Below are 20,536 nucleotides of genomic sequence, written 5' to 3' on the forward strand. Positions count from 1 at the left end.
ACCATGTCTTGTCTCCGTGTTTTCCTGTTGCAGATTCAGAACAGAAATCCATAGCCTTAATCTGATGAAGAAAAGTACAAGATAACCCAACCATCATATTTTTGTCTTTTTTCATCAATATTCACATACTCATTTACTTTCCCTCTCAGGTCTAAGTTCCTTTTGTGTATTCTTGATGTATAGTAGTTTCCCACCTTTATTAGACCCGTTTCTTTTGAACAGTGTAATTTTTGTACCCTAGTAACAAGTAGCATCTCAGATTTTGACAGTCATGTTTACAGCCTTATGTTAACATGTCTAAGCTCTATGTATGACCTGGTACCTCGTATATACACATCTGGAGCTGTGTCATTACTGGGTCCCCTACTTTCCTTCTATTCTAGAGCTTATTTTTCAGATCTCCCCACTCATCTTCCTTTTAAACGAACCCAGCATCATCCACATTTTCTCTGGCCTCTTCATAAGCTACTTTCATAAAGTTTAGAGTATATGTCGATGCCCAGCACTTTATTTCCAACATAAGGCCTTCTGACAGGTTTGCTAGCTTACAAGAGTTCTCGGACAAAGCAGCGCTCTAAATATTTATTTTAAAATAATCCTTACAGCAACTCTCTAAACTACGTGTTAATTTTTATATATGAAAAACTGAAGCTCAGATATTAAGTAACTTGTTCAAAGTTACCCAGAACAAAGCCAGGCTTGACTCCAAAGTCCAGCTATTCTTCTGGTTTTCTGAACTCTGAGGACTGAAGAACAGTATCAGTCAAAATGTAGATGCGTTAAAATTATCAGACTTAAAAAAAATGCTACTGAGAAACACTGGGGGAGAGTGGCACCCTAACTAATGGAACCCAGGTGAGTGATGCCCAGGGAAAACCATGTGATAAGGAAGAAAGACATAAGGGGAACCATGCTCCAGCATGCAGGGAAAAAGAAAAACTATCTTATCTGGCAGACAACTGAGAATTGGCCAACTTCCTGTATGTTCCTACAAGAATTCTGAGGGTCTCGCTCTGCTACGGCTTGTCCCAGTTCCCCTCTAGGTTCTGCTACCTCCTTTTATTATTTAACTATAGCAAAGTTTCTCCCACTTCATTGTAAGACTTCCCTTACATCAAATAAGCTTCAAGAACATGTGTAGAAAATAAAAGATATCAAATAATGTTTGAATGTATAATTACCACATTCTAAAACCAGCCAGACTCTTGGCCTAAGACTTCTAACAACAAACCACTTCCAGAGCCAAGTTAGAAAATGTGTTTACCCAACTCCTTTTTTATTGGTTGACTCACATGAAAGAGATGGGCATTTCCTTTCCCCAAATGGGAACTTACTATGCCTACTCCCTATTTCTTGAAAGCTGTCATTTTGAAAAAGAGGAATATGAAAAATATTAAAAGACAAACATCTGACATCACTGTCGAAGACTACAAATAATGTAGTAAGTGAAATTGGTTTTCACATTTTAGTACTGGCTTGAACTCTTGATATTTAAGAATTAGGTGTTTCTCACTTAGTTTTATCCATGATCTCTTTCAGAAGTCAACCGTCTCCTGTGTAAAAAGGCTCATAGAAGCCGCTGCCTTCTGAAGCAAGCACACCAACTGGCGGGGGTCAGGGTAAACCAGGAGTCACACCCAACCACCAACTGCTCACGCCCAAGAACCCCACCCTACCCTGGCCACAAAAACTGTGCCTAGACTCCAGCACAGCCTGCAGCTGTGTTTCAATTATAGCTGTGTTTGTAATTACAGGTCACGTGCCCCACCCCAATCACTCCATTTGGCTAACAAGTGCCCATATTACAACAAACAAATGGAAAAAAAAACTGGAATGCTCGCAAAAGTTACAAATAAAAACGATATGAAGGCATATTAAATTTTGGCTGATACTTCTCTTTGATTTTGCTAAACCACAGCAGAGTAAAGGCTGGCCCAATGTTGAATTTTACTGAAGAGTATCATAAACTGAAGAAAGAAAAAAAGACAAAAACAGTAGTGAAATAAAGAATAGGCAAATGTACCAGAATTATGAATGGAAGTCATTCTAGAGAATTATTCTACAACAGATGAAGTTTTAATTTCTTTTCACATTAAACACTGTTTACCACAATCAGCTAACAGAAATTACTGTAACATTGGTCACGATGACTTCATAAAACTAAAGATAGATGTTATGAGGAAACTTCATTTCATGTGAATGGTAACGTTAGATACTGTATTTTTTCATGGCAAAATACAACTTATCTTGAAGAGAAAGCAAATAGTTCAGATCAGGGAGACATGCTAAGGTTTTAATAAAGAAAAGCTTGGCCTCGTCCGGAACACTTAACAAAGTTCAGGACAAATTAGATAAAAGAGATGAGTGAGACACCAGCGTTAGGCAGGGACATAGGCTCATCATTCAGGCTTTATGTACATTACTGGATCTATGCAGCTCTCACTTTTAGAGAAGCACGCTGTATTTTTGGCAGAGGGATCTTCAAAAGTAGCCTTGGATATTAGGAATCGTATTTTAACCACCAGGCAGTCCAAGAAATTATTTTTAAAGGGGCAGCTGAGTATTTTCACGTATATACTATTAAGGCATCTAAATTTTTGGTGTTTTCAGTATATACTTTTACTGCTACTTTTTATTTTTTTTCATGTTGTACAACTATGATATTAGGTATTAAGCGACATAATTCTTTCTCTACTAGTGAACCAGTTTATCTCACTTAGCAAACTCTAAATTGATTGAAATATATAATCTGAGAACACACAGAAAAATATATTGAAAAACCAATAGAGATTTTTAAACATCATAAAAACTCAATCTTAATTAACTGATAGTCTTTAACTTAAAAAAAGAGTAATTAGAATGAAAATAAGTATTAAAAATAATTACCAGTAGTTTGTTTTACAAAAGAATAGAGCCATAAATTGTTTTAATTGCCCAATTAAGCAACTACCAGATTCTTTAGTCAACACTAACAGAATTCACATTTCAGCTAGTCAACAAAGCATATATTTAACATCTCTTGAATATAACATTTTAGTGATAACACAGACTACATAATTCTATCCATTGTTGTGACTGTATACAAATTAACCATGTTAAATATCAAAGATACATTGGGAATACTCCCCAAACCAACAACAGAATATTAATTAAATGAATTTTAAAAGCTTAAGAAATAAAAGTAGAAAACATGAATGAGACAGTGCTTTAACAATTATTGACCTAATCAAGACCTTTAAAATTACCACCAAAATGCACTATGATTTTTTTTTTTTATTTAGTTTACAGGAAGAATCTATAAGTACAGGTTGCAGAAAGAAAATGTTTAGTGCTATTTACATTCGTTTTAAAACTCTGCTCTATACAAATTTAATTCTGATCAGTATGAACAATATTTTCGTAGATCTACTGCATATAAAGCCTTTTCATCAAAGCATTAACAATGAATAAAATAACCTGATTACATTTAAACAACGCTGACCATTTGAAACCATTTACATTTAATGTTTTTAAGGGCTGTTGACACTTAGTAAGTACAGAATGTAATGTCAGCCTGCAACTTCATTTTTATAAAGGCTAAACTTATTTATATGGAATATTGTTCTATATACTACAAGCCAATCTATATTTTAAGTCCTATAGTTAGGTATTTTATAAGTCTTTTATTAAATATATTCTACACATATTTGTAATTTCACCCAGGAAGAATTTCTTCCCAGTGAAAAAATATAAAATCTTTCATATTTTTACAGGTTTAGATGAAACTAGCTCATGCTTTAGTGCTGTGCAAATTGTTTTTAGCATATCAATCTTTAATTTATTGGTATGAAATAAAAGAAAAAGTGGCATTCTTAATTGTGTATGCCATAAAAATCAGCTTTTGACTTTAATACAATTGCAAGCACTAATATCAAATGCAAACTATATAAAGAAACAAAATTAGTACTATGGAGTTTTTCTTTTTAAATTTTAAGAATTCATCTGAACTCTCTAAGGAGTAAGAATGACACTGGATGTGGTTACAAATGAATGATAATTATGGAAAATTTCAATTCACTGATATTCAAATACGTAAAATTGATCAATGAGGTTTTCTAATATTTCTGCACAATAATGAAAGCCGATGAGTGACTGGAACTACCCTCCCACATTAAGGCTAGGAGACGCACTCTCACCCCTTCTTGTGCTGTCTAAACAAGCGCTCAGTTACTGTAGGACTCAAGAGTGCATGTCTTAAAGGGAAAAAAATCAGTTTCATCAGCCCTCTACTGAGTGCTTTAAACAGGCACATTTTGTTTTTTCATTTGTTGCAGTGAAAAGAGTCACACTCAGTTTAGTATTCTGTGCCACTGCAGCCACCACGGCTGACTTTGGTAGAATTCACCCAACATTTTTGTTTCTTTTCCATTTTTTCCTCTCAAGTTGGCCCAGTAATTAACTTCATTAATTGCTGAGTGTCTTCCAGTGTGGAATTGTATATGTAAGTATTTCTAGGTACCATAAACTGTTATAAATTCTGCTGATGAGCAAAATAATGCCAATCTTTTTAGTGCAAATTGTATTTGGAACACTTGCTTTATTAGTTCTGATGATGAAAATTTTGTGGCAGCAAAATGGTTTCTGCTACGAAAGATAACTTGTTAACTTTTCCCCTGGAGATTGACATTCAAAAACCAGTATGTTTTAAAACAGCTCAACATAAAAAGAGGAGAAATAAAAAATCAGAGTGAAAAATGTTCTTGGTGCTTTTACTTTCATGAGAAAAGAGGACAGTGTTCATGTGGTAATTCAGTTCCATGGGCTTACAGGCAGACTGTTCTGAACGGTTTCTCAAGCAATGGCGGGTCTTTTCTGTCCCAGCAGCATGAAAGACAAAGACTATATCACATCACACTAGGCAGACAGTGTTTACAGGATTACACAACAATTACTCTCTCCAGTCTTCTCACGATTCCTCTGACCTAGGGAAAATGAAGAAGGGCCTCGTTTATAAAAATTCTAGAACTGGAGGGGAAAAGGGGCTAGGCAATCAAGTATAGGAAGCAGTAGTTTTGCGTTTTTAAAAATGTTTGCATTTTTCAAAATTAAGAAGCTGTAATAAATGTTCTTTTAATTTTAGCATGTTTCAAAAATGTCTGGTTATTTGCTTGACAATCTCTATTCACAAACTATGCAAACTTCCTTTCCCTCAGAATCTCCAAGAAAAACCCAGCATTCCTGAATGCCTGTCTTTGTGCCTCAACTGAGACACTTTTCCAGTGCATGGCTTACCTTGAGAGTTTGGCTCTGGCAATGTCTCTCTGGCCACCAAATGCATCACTGTTGTTTTGCCAAAAGGAAGTTTTAATGCTATGTGAAAAGCAAAAGATGATTAGTTACACATATATCAACCTATTAAAATCACTATCCAGATTTAAAACCATTTTAAAAATTGATTGCTTTTTTTGACTTCTTTAACAGATTGAACCTCTTAACTCAGAGTACCTTCACAAAATTAGATTAATATTATCAGAAATAACATTTAAAATTTAAAAATTTTTTGCAGTTATATAGCCATTTGCTTGACACATTTACCCATATTATTTAAGAAATGATAAAAGAAAAAAATATGTAATTGGCTAATATCAGAGGCTACCTTTAGAGGAGAAAGGATTAAATTTTTTAAAAAAAATACTCTTTCTATATTAGGTAAAAGTTTAGATTAAGAGATATTCATTTCTAAATCTAATTACCTGTCAATTGTCTAATAAAATTACTGCACTGAACAGGCTACTACGATGTAGAAATGCAAGAAACAAACCTGATTTTAAACATTTATTCTCATCCCTGTATTCGTCCATTAGAAAAGAATTTTCTTAAAAAGATTAGGTTAAAATAATCACTGTCTTGGCGTTATCAATAATCACTGTTTCCTAATCAAGTCTTTATAACATGTTTTCACTCATAAATTTAATAAATTTTATCATGAAATATTTCAGGCATAGAATACACACCCATGTCCACTAAGGCAAATACAAACACTGAGTTTCATGGTAAATCTCTTTGTTACTCTGTGTATAAAATTAGAAGCAGCTGGTATATTTAGCTTCTAGAACTGTTTCTATAGTTGTCATGTTTTAGTTCTGACACCTCAAATTACCCTGTCTTCAAAAACTACAAACTAAAGTAAGGCCAAAGATCATTACTTAGCAATAATGACTCTCCAGCTCCCTGTTTTTAAAACTTGCTCTATAGGATGATGGTTACCATGCAGATTTTTAAAAGAATCCTAATTATCTTCAACACTGGTACTATTTCATATGTTTAAGGTGAGTTCCCATCTTATTTAAAGTTGGCCAGCCATTATTTGGTCTACACTTTTAACCTCTGATGTTCAAATGAAGCACGATGGCCCATAAATACATAACGAAAAAAGGGAGGCTTTTAGAATAACTTCCTAGGCCTGACTTAAATTAAAATGTAAATAAGACTTTATGTTATGAAAAATTTCACTAAATATTTGGGAAAGCCTGATCAACATTTTAAACCTTGAACTGAACTTAAAATGCACACATACCAGGCTGCATATCATTCTCATACCTTCAAACCTTGAACTGAACTTAAAATGTGCACATACCAGGCTGTGTATCACTCTCATATCTGTCTTCCGGGCTCTAGTAAGACAGACCTGGATTAAAAATTTTCATCTCTGCTGCTTCCAACTGTGTAACTCTCAACAAGTTACTTACCCTCTAAGCTTCTGTTTCCTCAACTAAACCGGAGATACTAATTCTATTACATGCCCTTTGTAGCTCTGTCCATTAAATCAAACAATCCAAGCAAAGTGCTTTGCCCAGAGCTTGGCACAAAGAAAGCATTCAGTATATACTACCATCATCATTTTGAGATAGCAAGGAAAATGAATCTGAGAAAAAAGGTAGGTGAACTGAGATATAAATGTAAAAACACGTCAGACAGGCCTGGAAAGTTCCCAAGAGGCTTACCATTTGAAGTTACAAATGTAATGTGTGGGAGCTATTATTTTTTCTTCTTCATCTGAATTTTAACTAGAAATAGTAGGTATTGATGTTAATAACATTTAAAAATGTGAAAGAAGAGGAATGCCAGAATCTAAAATGCGTTCTCTTCCTTTCACTGTGGACGCTTCTGCTTTCTCCTATGACACAGTACAATATCCAGAATAGAGGTTTTCAACCTTTAGAGTACATAAAAATCACCCAGGAATTCAATTCTGTAGTAAAATCAGGAGACGCGGGTTGGGGAGAGAGGGCGTGCAGAAATCTGTATTTTAAAATAAGTATCCTAGATGAGCCTCATGCTCATTATTTCAGAACCACATTTTGGGAAATGCTAATCTGGGCCATACTGAATGCCAAAGCTTTAGCTGATCATCTTCTTCACCCTCTGATTAACAAGGCTGCTGTCACACTTTTCCTTTAATGAAATGAAACTCTATATGACTACATAAAGGTTCTAGTTCAAAAAGGGGGATTCAGGGCTATGTTTTAAGACATTTGATAACTGAACATTTCAATCTGAAACTTAACTGAACGAGAAAATTTCAAGAATGGCAGAGAATGCCCTGGCTTCCCACTTTAACTGTCCACATAATGGCTGAATTCCACCCATGGCTGTATACCCACTACTTCATGGTCATCCACTGCTTGACCACCACCTATAACAAAGATCTCACTAACTTTCCCTGGCAGTCTAGTCTTTCTTTAGGTAGTTCAATGTGTTCACATGTTCTTTCCTATATTGAATAGGAAACTGTCTTTGATTTCCAGTTATTGATCCGAAGTCTAATTCACAGGGCTACACAGAGCAAGTTCTAGGGCCACACAAAGCCTTCTTCCACACAGGCCACTCAAATATTTATAGATGGTTGCATTTCCCTGTGCGCTATCTTCTTTATTATTCACATTGAAGAACACAGGGATGCTAAAAAGAAAAACTGAGACCCAAAAGACAAATAGTTGATTATCGTTATCCAAACTTGCTCAAACATCCAGTTGTAATTATTAACGCAGAGGTCCAGGCCATGCTTCTACGCTAGAGATAGTTTATTGTTTTTGAAAAGAAGGACAGCAATACAGAATGACAATAATAATTATATAAGTCAATCTGGTAATTATTCTAAAACAATTTCAAAAAAATACTGGTAAAAATTATACTTTAGTGGGAATGAATCAATAATTTTGATTTTTAACACAAATTCTATGAGCTTTAATATGAAGTTCAAACTCTGAGGTCACAACAGAAAAGATAATTAAGGAATTGAGTTGGTGGGAAATTGCTCACATAGATCAATACTCAAAAGGGAAATGGAGTATTTCAAGGTTCACTCATATAATCAATAGATTAAATTCAACCATCATTTACCAATTTTTAATTCACGTAAGATCTTGTATGAGCCATAATTTTAAAAAGACCAGAACATGGTCCCATCCTTAATGAATGTACAATATAGCTCGGGAGCTAACAGTCAATTCTTACACAAAGAGCATTAAGAGTCAGTCCATCTATTTATACAAAAGCTATAAAAAAAACTACAAATCAAAAAAGCTCCATTTTAAAGTGCCAGATATCTTAGTAGAGAGAAGCATTTTTTAGACCAGTTATAAAACTACTAGTGAAACTCAGTGTGAGATTATAGCCTGAAATGTTTTATTCACTTGACACTGTGATAAAATCATTTGCATTCATCTACTTTAGCCCTTATTGCCCAGGATTTTTACCAGTGCATTTGATCTGTTTGTCCTATGTAATACTAGAGCAACCTGAAGGGAGAGCTTCTGTCTTACTCAATACTGGATTCCCAAGTGCTTAGCACAGTACTGGCACATAAGAATTTAATAAATACATGCTGAATGAATGAATGCAAACATTCTACCTTTAAGGAAAAACAGATTATATATTAGGTTTAGAGGAAAAATCAGACTATATTTAATGAAATATATATTTAGATAGATCATTTAATTTGCCTATACATTTCCAATTATCTGAATATATTTGAAATACCTATTTTCAAAACTAAACAAATCCTGTTGATGGTAGAAAATGTACCCCATAAGGGGGCACTATTGAGCTACATTTCTCCAGTCATATATAAAGAATAATAATAGCTAACAATTAAGGTGTTTACTATGTGCCATGCATGTAAGCACTTTGAATATATAAAGTAATTTACCCTTCTTAACCTCTGAGGTAGGCACTATGGTAATTCCACTTTACTGATGAGGAAACTGGAACACAGGTTGGTTAAGTCACTTGCCCAAGGTTTACACAGCCAGTAAGTAGTGCAGCTAATACAACTTAAATAGTCTAGTTCCAAAATCTTTTCTTTCAACTATTACGCTAAAATGCTGCTCTAATGTCAGTCACTTACTTTATTCTCACATGATTAGCAACTATATCAGGTAGGAACACCTGAAAACATCCCTTTATATATTTGAAAACTATCATAAATTTTTCCTAGTTTGTGTGTCCAGTCTTAAGTTTAAAATACTATATCTGAATTACATTATTTGGAAATATAATAACATCACATTTAAAAAATAGTAGGTATAGAATTCTATCTATACTGGGATAGAGTTTATTTTACAAGGTAGTAGATACTTATTACAGTCCTAAAATTAAATTTAACAGAATACACAATGTGAAGGAGTAGGCATACCAGAAGTAGGCAGAATTCATAGTTTGAATTTGTCTTTTTTTTTTTAGTAAATTCAAAGACATTAGCATTTAAAACAAACGAATCATGCTACCATGAGACAGACATGAAATCCCATTACAAAGGTGGCTGTTACCTCCTAATGTGACATTTCCATGTAGAAATCGTCCTTGATAAATGAGTCGTAGAATATTTGGACTGCTGACCTGCTCTTCTTCCCAGTCTGAAAAGAATCCAGTGAACTGGTTAGGTATATTCTAACACGTAATTAACGTACTACTATATTGTTTTAAAAATTCAGATTCAAATCAGTTAGAGTACAAAGAAGGCCCTTGGAGCTTCCTACTATTAGAAACAGTCACTATTCATATATTCACCGCAACCCTAGTTCTTGCTTATTCTTCTTAAGTAGCAAGAGCTGCAAAGAGACTCATTTTGCTTCTTAAAGAATACTAAAATGTACCAAACTGTAGTCCCCAAGTTTAAAGTTAATACAAATGAGTTGGGAAAGACCTACCAAGTAAAAACAAATACCATTTTAAAATTAATTTAAATTACCAGTAATTAACAGATAGTATTATAATGTTCCAATATTTGTACCTGTTAAAATGTACATTTAAGGCTAGAAAACAGCAGGTTTAACAAATATCTAAAAAACAGTTAATATATTAAGAATAACAAAAAAACTGTGTTTACTTTTGGATAATGTTGATTTATTATCTTATTTTCTATCTGAAGTCAGTTAGTAAACATTAGAGAAGATACAACTTTAGTTCACCTCACCCAAAATGAAGACTTGGAAGAAACTGAAAAACTAATATATATTAGGAGGTACTGTACAAACATGAAAACTTAGAAAAGTGTACACACAAAGAAAATCAAAAGACAAACTGGTAGGTAGAATGGGTAAAAGATTATTTAACTTCAGCCTATAATTTATATAATAGTAAAAGATGGAAGCCACTCCATTAAAATAAAGGTTTAAGGACACTAGTGTTATGATAGGGTAAAGGGTTAGTAATTTTCATGAGCTTGTAGATGTAACAATTTAAGTCTTGAGTTTATTAATGATCTGAGAATTCCTTTGTCTTTTTTGTCAACAATTCTCACGTGTTTGTTTCCTATAGCAAGAGATAATGGGCAACACAAAAAAAATTGTTTAAAGTATTCTGAAAGAGTGACAGAAGAGAAAGGAAGTAATTACAGATTTTTCTTTTGCCCTTTTCTTGACTATTCAAAATGATGAATATGAATTTGATAAAACCACTGCCTATAAGTGACTTAGGCACAGCTGAAATGAGCAGAGGAGAAATAAATCTCAGTCATTTCCTGCCCCTGACCCATGCCTTTAGTCTCTTCCCTCTTCTCCCTCCTGCAAGGTTTTGTTGCCTTCTGATCCTGTTACTCCCAGGTCCCTCCTATTCCAGAAGAAAGATCAAATAAGTCTCTAACACTATAATACAAATTGTTTTGAATTCATCACTTCCAAAATTATTGTTTAATAGAATATTTCTGGTCAAGATGGAAGTGCTCCATAGATACAAAGGTAAATTACAGTAATTGTTTAATTCACAGGAAACAAAGACTAATATTCTAAAAATACTTGAATTTTTTTTTTTTGAGGTGCAGAAACCTGAAGTCCCATGTTTCATTATCTTATACAGAGTGTCATGATTTCCACGTACTTCACCGGTGTAATATGCTATCTCCCTTCCCCTCTCCAAGGATCTGAAATTTAGAGAAACCTTAGAATATAGCTTAAATGAAGAATTTCAGGTGTTATTAACATATCCTAAGTTTAACAGATTTTTTTGAACCTTTGACCCAATAACAGCTATGTGTCTGACTATTCCACCTGTTAGTAATATTTCCACTAAATAGCATAAGGGTATGCTAAGGAAAACTAATTCCTTCAACAAGTATAGTGCATTAAGTATTTTCTTCTATTGATTTAATATTTGCCACACATTTATTATTAGCATCAATAAGTATTTAATTTGCTGATTTTAAGTACGTTATGTGATACAATACAGACTTACATTTTTAATTTAAATATTTTATGTAAAATAAAAATTAAAGTACTTCTCTATTCTTTGCAGTGTCTAAAACTGCTGAGTAGACTTGGCAACCTGAGGAAATACTGGGAATTAAAATCTTTTTTTGAAAATAAAGGAACATCCACTGATACAATCAATTTTCAGTACTGGTAGATGGTTTGTTCATTTGGGATACTATTTATGGCAAAGACTTATACTTGAATTTAAACTAATTTTAATATCTAAGTAAGTAATTATGAAAGTAAAAGTGTTTCTTTTACCTTTACTGCCCAAATAAATTTCAGAGTGATTACCCTTCTTCTGCCTTGTGTTATCTCATCTATAATATCCATATATCAAAAGCTATTACTATGACCACTCCCCCCAAAAAAAATCTCATAAAGGTAATCTTTTTGTATCACACTTAGAATAACATCATTGTTGGATATTTAAAAATGCTTTTCATACTGACAGTCGTCTATTTCCGCCTGACTATAAAGAATAGCCAATATTCTTAGAGCCCAAATTTAGTCATCTTTAGCTTTTCTGAAATTCCTTCTTAGCTATAACCTTTATAGCTTCAGTATCTCCCTGATTTAGAAATCAGCCGCTTGGTTACTAATGTGAAGAAAGATCCAGTAGTTGAAAGTATTTGTCTAAATCAGTATTTCTTAAATTTAGGCCTATGAATCCACAAAGACATGTCCTTAGGGTCTAAAAGTCCTCTTCAAGAAGTTTTAAGTTGTATTTTCATTTTAATGAAAATCTGGAAAATCTGTATTTTCATTTTAATGAAATCTGTCGGAGATTGTCTAGATGATTTAAATAGTCATTTTATAACCAAGCGCAGCCTTGGGGTTTTCAGTACTCACGTGTGCATTAAACTTATGATTGTACTGGTGCCAAGCAGTCAGTACTTCTTTAATTGTTAAGAGGCTAATGAGATAAGGACAGAGGTTCACTTAACAGGTAAATGATGCATTCTATCTAAGAGAAAACTGAGTAACAATTTGTTATACTGTATAAGTAAAGGTTTTACGGTGACTCTACAGATAACTTGATCATCAAACACTATGCAGGAACATAGGCATGGCAAACTCAATAGTATTCATGGGGTAAGCAGTGAGTTGGTTTTGGCAAAAATACATCATCTAGCACATTAATGTTATTAATTTGAACATTATTGGTTTGAGAGTTATATTTGCATTTTCTGAATCGATCTTTTTTAGTTTTATGATTATGCATATGAGTTAACAAGAATAAAGAGTTTTAACTGGGTTTATGTTTCTATATTTTAAAATACTCGTTGTAATAAAAATAATTTAAGTCAGCAACTAGAGATCTACAAGAATTATGTTCCTCTAGAAAAGTTCCATATATTATTTAAGGCTGAGAAACACTGATCTAATTGACTCATTTTGTACATATACTATGTTCTTTGTCAAAACGAGTCTTGTCCTTTAAAAGTTCAAATTGCTTCTGCTAAAAAAATTAAGTGAAATCAGCTGAAAATAATTCGTATCACTATGATACATGACATAAGGATCAAGATGACACTGGGGAAGTTCAAAGGAAGAAAACGAACCAACAATTCACTTGAAGGAGGCAATTTTTTTCTTTTTTTTTTGAGACGGAGTCTCGCTCTGTCACCCAGGCGGGAGTGCAGACGCATAATCTCAGCTCACTGCAAGCTCTGTCTCTCGGGTTCAAGAGATTCTTCTGCCTCAGCCTCCCGAGTAGCTTGGATTACAGGGGTGCACCACCACGCCCAGCTAAATTTTGTAATTTTAGTAGAGACTGGGTTTCACCATGTTGGCCAGGCTGGTCTTGAACTCCCTGACCTCAAGTGATCTGCCTGCCTCAGCCTCCCAAAGTGCTGGGATTATAGACCTGAGCCACCACACCCAGCCCACAGTCTTATTATATATTTAAAAAAAAAAAAAATCAGAGAAAGGAAGAAATACCACACACATTTTCCAAGATTGTTATGGTTACTGGCTTGAAAATGGAAAGCATAGACAGATATTAATCATCTTGACCTTATAGTAGTTCAGAGAACACAAGAACTGACATGAATTAGAAGTTAATTTTGTTTCAAACTTAATTTTAAATAGGCTATCTAGAGAAGACCATAGAGAATGTATTATCTGTTAAAAATGTTGCTCTTTCCTCTTACTTTGTGTTTTGGTAAAAATAGGTTTACTCATATGAAGGTGTGTGTATACTCACTATTTTGTGTGTGGTTTTTTTTTTTCCTTTTCTTTTTTTTTTTTTTTTTGAGACAAGGTCTTGCTCTGTCGCTCAGGCAGGAATGTAGTGGTGTGATAACTGCTCATGGCATCCTCAAACTCCTGGCCACAAGTGATCCTCCTGCCTCAGCCTCCCAAGTAGCTGGGACTACAGGCATGTGCCACCATGCCTGGCTAATTTTTAAATTTTTAGTAGTGATGACATCTTGCTATGTTACACAGGCTGGTCAGTCTCAAACTCCTAGCTTCAAGCAATCCTCCTGCCTTGGCCTCCAAAAGTGCTGGGATTACAGGTAAAAACCACTATCCCTGGCTGCATTTTTCTTTATTAAAAATATTTTTTGGCCAGGCACGGTGGCTCCCGTCTGTAATCCCAGCACGTTGGGAGGCCGAGGTGGGCAGATCACAAGGTCAAGATATTGAGACCATCCTGACCAACATGGTGAAACCCCGTTTCTACGAAAAATACAAAAAATTAGCTGGGTGTGGTGGCACGCACCTGTAGTCCCCGCTACTCAGGAGGCTGAGGCAGGGGAATCACTTGAGTCCGGGAGGCAGAGGTTGCAGTGAGCTGAGATCGCGCCACTGCACTCCAGCCTGGCGACAGAGCGAGACTCCATCTCAAAAAAAAAAAAAAAATTTTTTTTTCCACTTACATTAAAACAGTTCTAAGGCAAAAGGAGCCATTGCATCCTGGGCTCCTTTACCATCTGGGAATGAGACTGCTGAAGAGCAAGATAAGGAAGGATACAATGATCTTCTAAATCTGAGACTTACACTCCCAATTTTTGGTTGTTCTTTTAAATGTTATATGTTTATAACAGTTTCAAAATGTTTGTGAGACAAGGTAGGGCATAAAGAATCAACATTATTCATACTCAAGGAAAAAATATCACTTACCCATTGGCCAATTGTCATATACATGCTTTGCAATGTCAGAAGCAGAATCGTTAGGAGAAAACAGGAACTCTTTTGTTTTTCCGCTTACCAAAATGAGGCGCAAATTTATCTGTAAGAAGACAATGATTCTTTTAACATAAATCTAAAAATCTTTTAAGTAAAAAAGAAGACTCAAAGGTTTTTCATTTCAATCACATTCTAAATTATTACCAATGCCATATTGTGGTTTTTATTTAAATTCTATAAAACTTTTTAAAAAAGAATGGGAATTTGACATTTCATTTTATTGCCTATTATTTAAGGGGTGTGTGTGTGTGTGTGTGTGTGTGTGACATATTTGCCATAATAAATGAACGCAGGGAAAAAAAATTCATTATGCTTTTAAATTTAATTACTCCAACAATGTTCAGAATTGAACTTTTGCAAGTTATCACTATTATTATAGAACATACATTTTAACCCAAAAATTAATAAAAATGTTGGCACTGAAGATCTCATCACTAAACAGAAAAAAAAATTAGTTGGTACTCTACTTCTTAAAATATATAATTAAAAGAAAAACTATATACAAGTTTTTATCCTATGAAAATTATTAAAACCTAGACAAATTAACATGAAACTATATATATATTTTTTGAGACAGAGTCTCCGCTCTGCCACCCAGGCTGCAGTGTAGTGGCACAATCTTGGCTCACTGCAAACTCTGCCTCCCGAGCTCAATCAATTCTCCTGCTTCAGCCTCCCAAATAGCTGGAATTACAGATGCCCACCACCACGCCCAGCTAATTTTTGTGTTTTTAGTAGAGATGAGGTTTCACCATGTTGGCCAGGCTGGTCTTGAACTCCTGACCTCAAGTGATCTGCCTGCTTTAGCCTCTCAAAGTGCTGGGATTACAGGTGTGAGCCATCGTGCCTGGCCAAGAAACTTTAATTTTAAAGAACTTTATCATGGTTAAAGGAGGAATCAATAATAGTAGCTCTTTTAGTCCCAACTGCATGATCATATATTTTTTAGGCGGAGTAAGGTAGGACACGGAGTAAGATAGGGACAAAGGATATAAATTCACCTTCAGTGATAACCCTAAGGGGGATAAGAGAATTAAAGTGTTTGAGATCTACTGGTTTCACATTTCCAAGTCAATATATATTTGCTTATATCATTGTTAATATATTTCACAAATGTTTAATTTTTATCTGTTGTAATTAATGTTTTTTTTAAAAAACACCATATCTATGTATTCCCCTGTAAGTCACAGAAATACAAGTGTTGTTTCTATTACTCCTGGCCTTTGTTAAAAGAGTAAGTAAGATCTTACTAAAAGTTGGGTCCAGTCCAGAGCTGTGCCCTGGGATAAGGCAATCTAGCCTAGTTTCTTTATATGTAAAGAACAGAGAATCTCATTGTACCAGTCTGAACTGTGCCAGGTCCCAGGTTACCCAAGCTCTCCTTTTTAGTGACTAATTTTTTTTCTTATTAAAAATACCAGAAAATCTTTAAGATGTCAGAGTCTACAATGAATAAATTGGTGCCTATTACAGCAGTCACTGATTTACTATATTCACTTACCACCATGGCCAGTGTCACTTCCAGCACCTCACCAATTTGAAAATTATTTGAAAATTTTGTTGAAAGTTATAAAATATCTCCCCTATAAAAATGCATATACACAATTCTGGATTCAATGTAATGCAAATGAATTTCATATTAGATGGAGTGGAAGTAGATTTCATATTCTATCTACATATTTCAATTAAAAGTTTTTTAAAAGATAAAAGAAAATAATCTATGTTCCAGGTGAAAAGCCCTTTCAATATGCCCAATAAGCATTTCTTGCTGCTTTTTCTAATTAGAATGAAGTTATACCAAATAGCTGAATACAGGAAGAGATCTGATAAAAACATGTTGCTGTAAAGAAGTGATCCAAAAACTCTGAGTTCCACTTGAACGAGTTCAAGTAGTAGTCTGCAAGAATGATTACGCTCTATGAAAGTAACACCTTATTTATTTCCTATAGCAAATCGGTAATGAGCAATTCTTCAAGCAAGGAACCTAACATCTATGCAACACAATGTGAATTTTAGTCGTCACAGATACATTACTACTCATGGCTTTCTCTTAATGTATGAATAACAAATACATATTACCCTATGAACTTATATGGAATATTTAAGGTCTTCAGTCATTAATGTCCAAGAAATTCTGCCCCTAATAGTTCAGCCACTTGTGTTTAACTAGAAAAAATATAATTAAATTCAAGCTTCCTAATTAAGAGTAATGCAAATTATGTGAACTTACTACTTCTTAAAATTTTTTATGCTTAAAATTAATTTCCATTGGGTTTTTACTCAAATTATAATATTTAAAAATGATGAAAGGAAATAGATTTAGTCTTTAGGATCTGTAAAGGTGACACCAAAGCCTACTTTTGATTTTCCCTGATGTCTATCAATATGGATATGGGAAAACAAATGACAGTATATCCTTACCATGGAATTCCATGCAGCGTTAAACGACATGAGATAAAGACCTGTATGATCTGCCATGAAAAGACAGCCACAACATACTAAGTGAGAGAAAGCAGCCAGGTATAAAACAGTACTGTGGGAACAAAAGAACACATGCCTATTTGCTATGTACTGACTCACATGTCCCCAAAATCTCTGTATTGAAGCCTTAACTCCCAAAGTGACTGTGTCTGGAGGATAGGGTAATTAAGGTTAAAGGGAGATCATAAGGGTGAGGTCCTCGTCTGTCCAACAGCAGGCTTATAGGAAGAGAAAGAGCTCGGCTCCTGTGCTCTCTCCCTCTCTCTTCCTGCCCTCCAGGTGGGGACAACAAGAAGGCAATGGTACTTTGCCGTCTACTGTATTTTGTTGTGGCAGCCTAAGTTGAATAATACACACAAAGAAAAATATAAAATAAGAAATGTGAGGCTCCCTTTAAAAAGGGAAGCAGCTTTTCATAGAAACTATGATTGGTGAGAAGGTTGACCAAAAAAATCAACAAAAACTAAAAACTAAATTACTTGGATCTAAAAACATCTTGTTTATTCAACTTTTGTGTTATAAATTCCTTTGCTGTCCTATAAGAGGCTAGAAAATATAGAATATTCATGGGTTGCTGAACAAGTAACCTGTTTACTAACAAGGTTGAGAAAAGGTGTAACTAAGACTACATTTAACTATCCTATATTTTCTATCTTCAATGACAAATTTTTCTACTTTGTTTTCCTATTATTCCATATAAAGAGATCAGGACTCTCTTGTTGCCAAAATGTTTTATTACAGCAACTTGGTTTCTTGTCTCTCTGGTACAGCAGTTTATAAGTTTATAACTTTGAATTGAATGAAAATGCTAGCCAGGTGCGATGGCTCACGCCTGTAATCCCAGCACTTCGCGAGGCCAAGGCAGGTGGATCACCTGAGGACATGAGTTTGAGACCAGACTGGCCAACCTAGTGAAACCCTGTCTCTAATAAAAATACAAAATATTAGCCGAGCATGGTGGTGCGTGCTTGTAATCCCAGCTATCTGGGAGGCTGAGGCAGGAGAATTACTTGAACCCCAGAGGCGGAGGTTGCAGTGAGCCGAGATTGCACCATTGCACTCCAGCCTGGGCAACAAGAGCAAAACTCCACCTCAAAATAAATAAATAAATAGTGCTTCTGACAGTTTAAAAACCTAAAATACAAAGCAGAACTCTGTTTATATTTCAATAGTATGGGTGTGTATATCTCACACATATATATGTACAAACTAAAGTCTTGAAAGGTATGTACTAAATGTAACAGTACTTATTTCATCTTTAGTTTCTTCTTTGTGTATTCCTGCATTTTCTAATTTTTACAGTAAGTCTGTATTACTTTTAAAATAGAGTAACATTTAATTCAAAAATAATCATTTCAGGATATTCCTAATAAACTATTAATATTTAAAAAATTTTAAACTATCAAGTACTATATCAGTATGGGCTTTCAAAGAAATACAAATGATTTTCTTAAGTAGACAAATAAGCATATCAATTGTAATAAATACACTGCTCTGGTGGGGGAACGCTGATAACAGGGAAGGCCATGTATGCATGGGGGAAAAATGTAAATGGGAAATCTCTGCCACCTTCTCAATTTTGCTGTGAACCTAGAACCGCTCTAAAAAATAAAGTTGGCCAGGTACAGTGGCTCATGGCTGTAATCTCAGCACTTTGGGAGACTGAAGCAGGAGAACAGCTTGAGGCCAGGAGTTTGAGACCAGCCTGATCAACAAAGTGAGACCCTGACTCTACAGAAATTTTAGAAAAAAAATGCCAGGTGTGGCGGCATATGCCTATAGTACTAGCTACTCTGGAGGCTGAGGCAGGAGGATTGCTTGCACCCAGAGTTTGAGGCTGTGGGGATACAGTGCAATGATCATGCCATTGCACTCCAGCCTGGGTGACAGAATGAGACCCCATCCCTAAAAAAAGATAAAATAAAAATAAATCAACAAAGTCTACTTTTTATAGAAAACACTAAGCACAGAAATATAGAAATACAACATTTAAAAATGAAGTTATAAGATATTCATGGATCCTTTGAAGGCTATTCATTGAACCTAAGACCTTCTGTTCTAGATATCCGGCTGAAGAAATTATCTCTGAACATTCCCAATTTCTTTATTTCCTCTTTTTTTCCTCTCTTTTTCCTCTCACAAGCTTTTAAGCTTTTAAGCTTGTGAGAGGAAAACCAAACCAAAACAAAACAAGACAAAACAAGACACACACACCGCACCCTATAAATTTAACTGTCTGGGTTCGTGCCACAAAATTCTCAGCATTTCCTATTTTAAAACTAACACACATCACAGTTGCCAATAAACTGATATTATACTTTCATATTTCAAAAATCAATGGTCTAAAGAGTTCATATTTATCTAGATGTTCAGAACGTTGGAAACTCATAGCCTCTAAATACGTTTGAACCAAGTTTAAAAAATATTATTTTAATGTTTATAGGTGGTTATGCATCTTCGGTTTGACAGAGACCCTACTCCTCCCTCCTTACTCCCCCTGGCCTGCTTCAAACACTCAGGAAACTGCCTAGTTCCAGAAAACATTTGAGTTTGGTAATTCACAGTAGAGTCTGAAAGTGGTTTCGAAGTATAAAATGAGAACAAAAAGCAGGGTAAGATTTTAAAATCTTCTACTCAGAGGAAACATAATCACCCTTCTGGGTGGGGAAGGGGGAGAAAATGACAACTGCCAACAGTAACTGTGTAAATACTTAAGTCTAAAAATTTATCAAGTCTTATAGTAAAACTGCTTCAGGAAAGAAGCTTATGTCCAAAATTGAAAAGAGCGGCAACAAACCCACAACACTGCGTTGCTGAGGAAAGTAACTCTCGCCTGAAACATCCAGTGCCTGTATGAGTGTTTGGCGCATAGTAGGCAGTCAGTAACTGTGGATTAATATTTCAGTTTTTTCAGTTTCAAGATGCAAGTGAAAGTGCAGACTAGAAAGGTCAGAGCTGATTCAAACCTGGGCTTCAGCATTCTGGCATTGTATTGAAGGGGTGGCACAGTAGGTAGAACAGGAATGGATCATTGTTTCTTGGTAGTGCTATGGTCATGCAGATAGTTCAAATGCGTAAACACCTCAATCTTTGATTTAGGCTCTGGATCTTTACTGTCAGCAACATGCCCC

At 34.8% G+C, this 20,536-nt stretch overlaps 1 protein-coding gene across 1 annotated transcript in view; it reads right to left on the reverse strand.

The window, feature by feature from the left end:
- Nucleotides 1–2,054: 2,054 nt before the first annotated feature.
- UBL3 (ubiquitin like 3) overlaps nt 2,055–20,536 on the reverse strand; it is a 78,368-nt gene continuing 59,886 nt past the window's right edge. Inside the window, exons 2-5 of the mRNA XM_005585569.5 lie at nt 14,859–14,967; nt 9,810–9,896; nt 5,272–5,349; nt 2,055–4,961 (exon numbers count right to left, since the gene is read on the reverse strand). Of these exons, the coding sequence (XP_005585626.1) occupies nt 4,909–4,961; nt 5,272–5,349; nt 9,810–9,896; nt 14,859–14,967 (327 nt within the window). The 3' untranslated portion in view covers nt 2,055–4,908. The remainder of the gene's footprint in view (nt 4,962–5,271; nt 5,350–9,809; nt 9,897–14,858; nt 14,968–20,536) is intronic.

Source organism: Macaca fascicularis, chromosome 17 (assembly GCF_037993035.2).
Source record: "Macaca fascicularis isolate 582-1 chromosome 17, T2T-MFA8v1.1".
Lineage (NCBI taxonomy): Eukaryota > Metazoa > Chordata > Mammalia > Primates > Cercopithecidae > Macaca > Macaca fascicularis.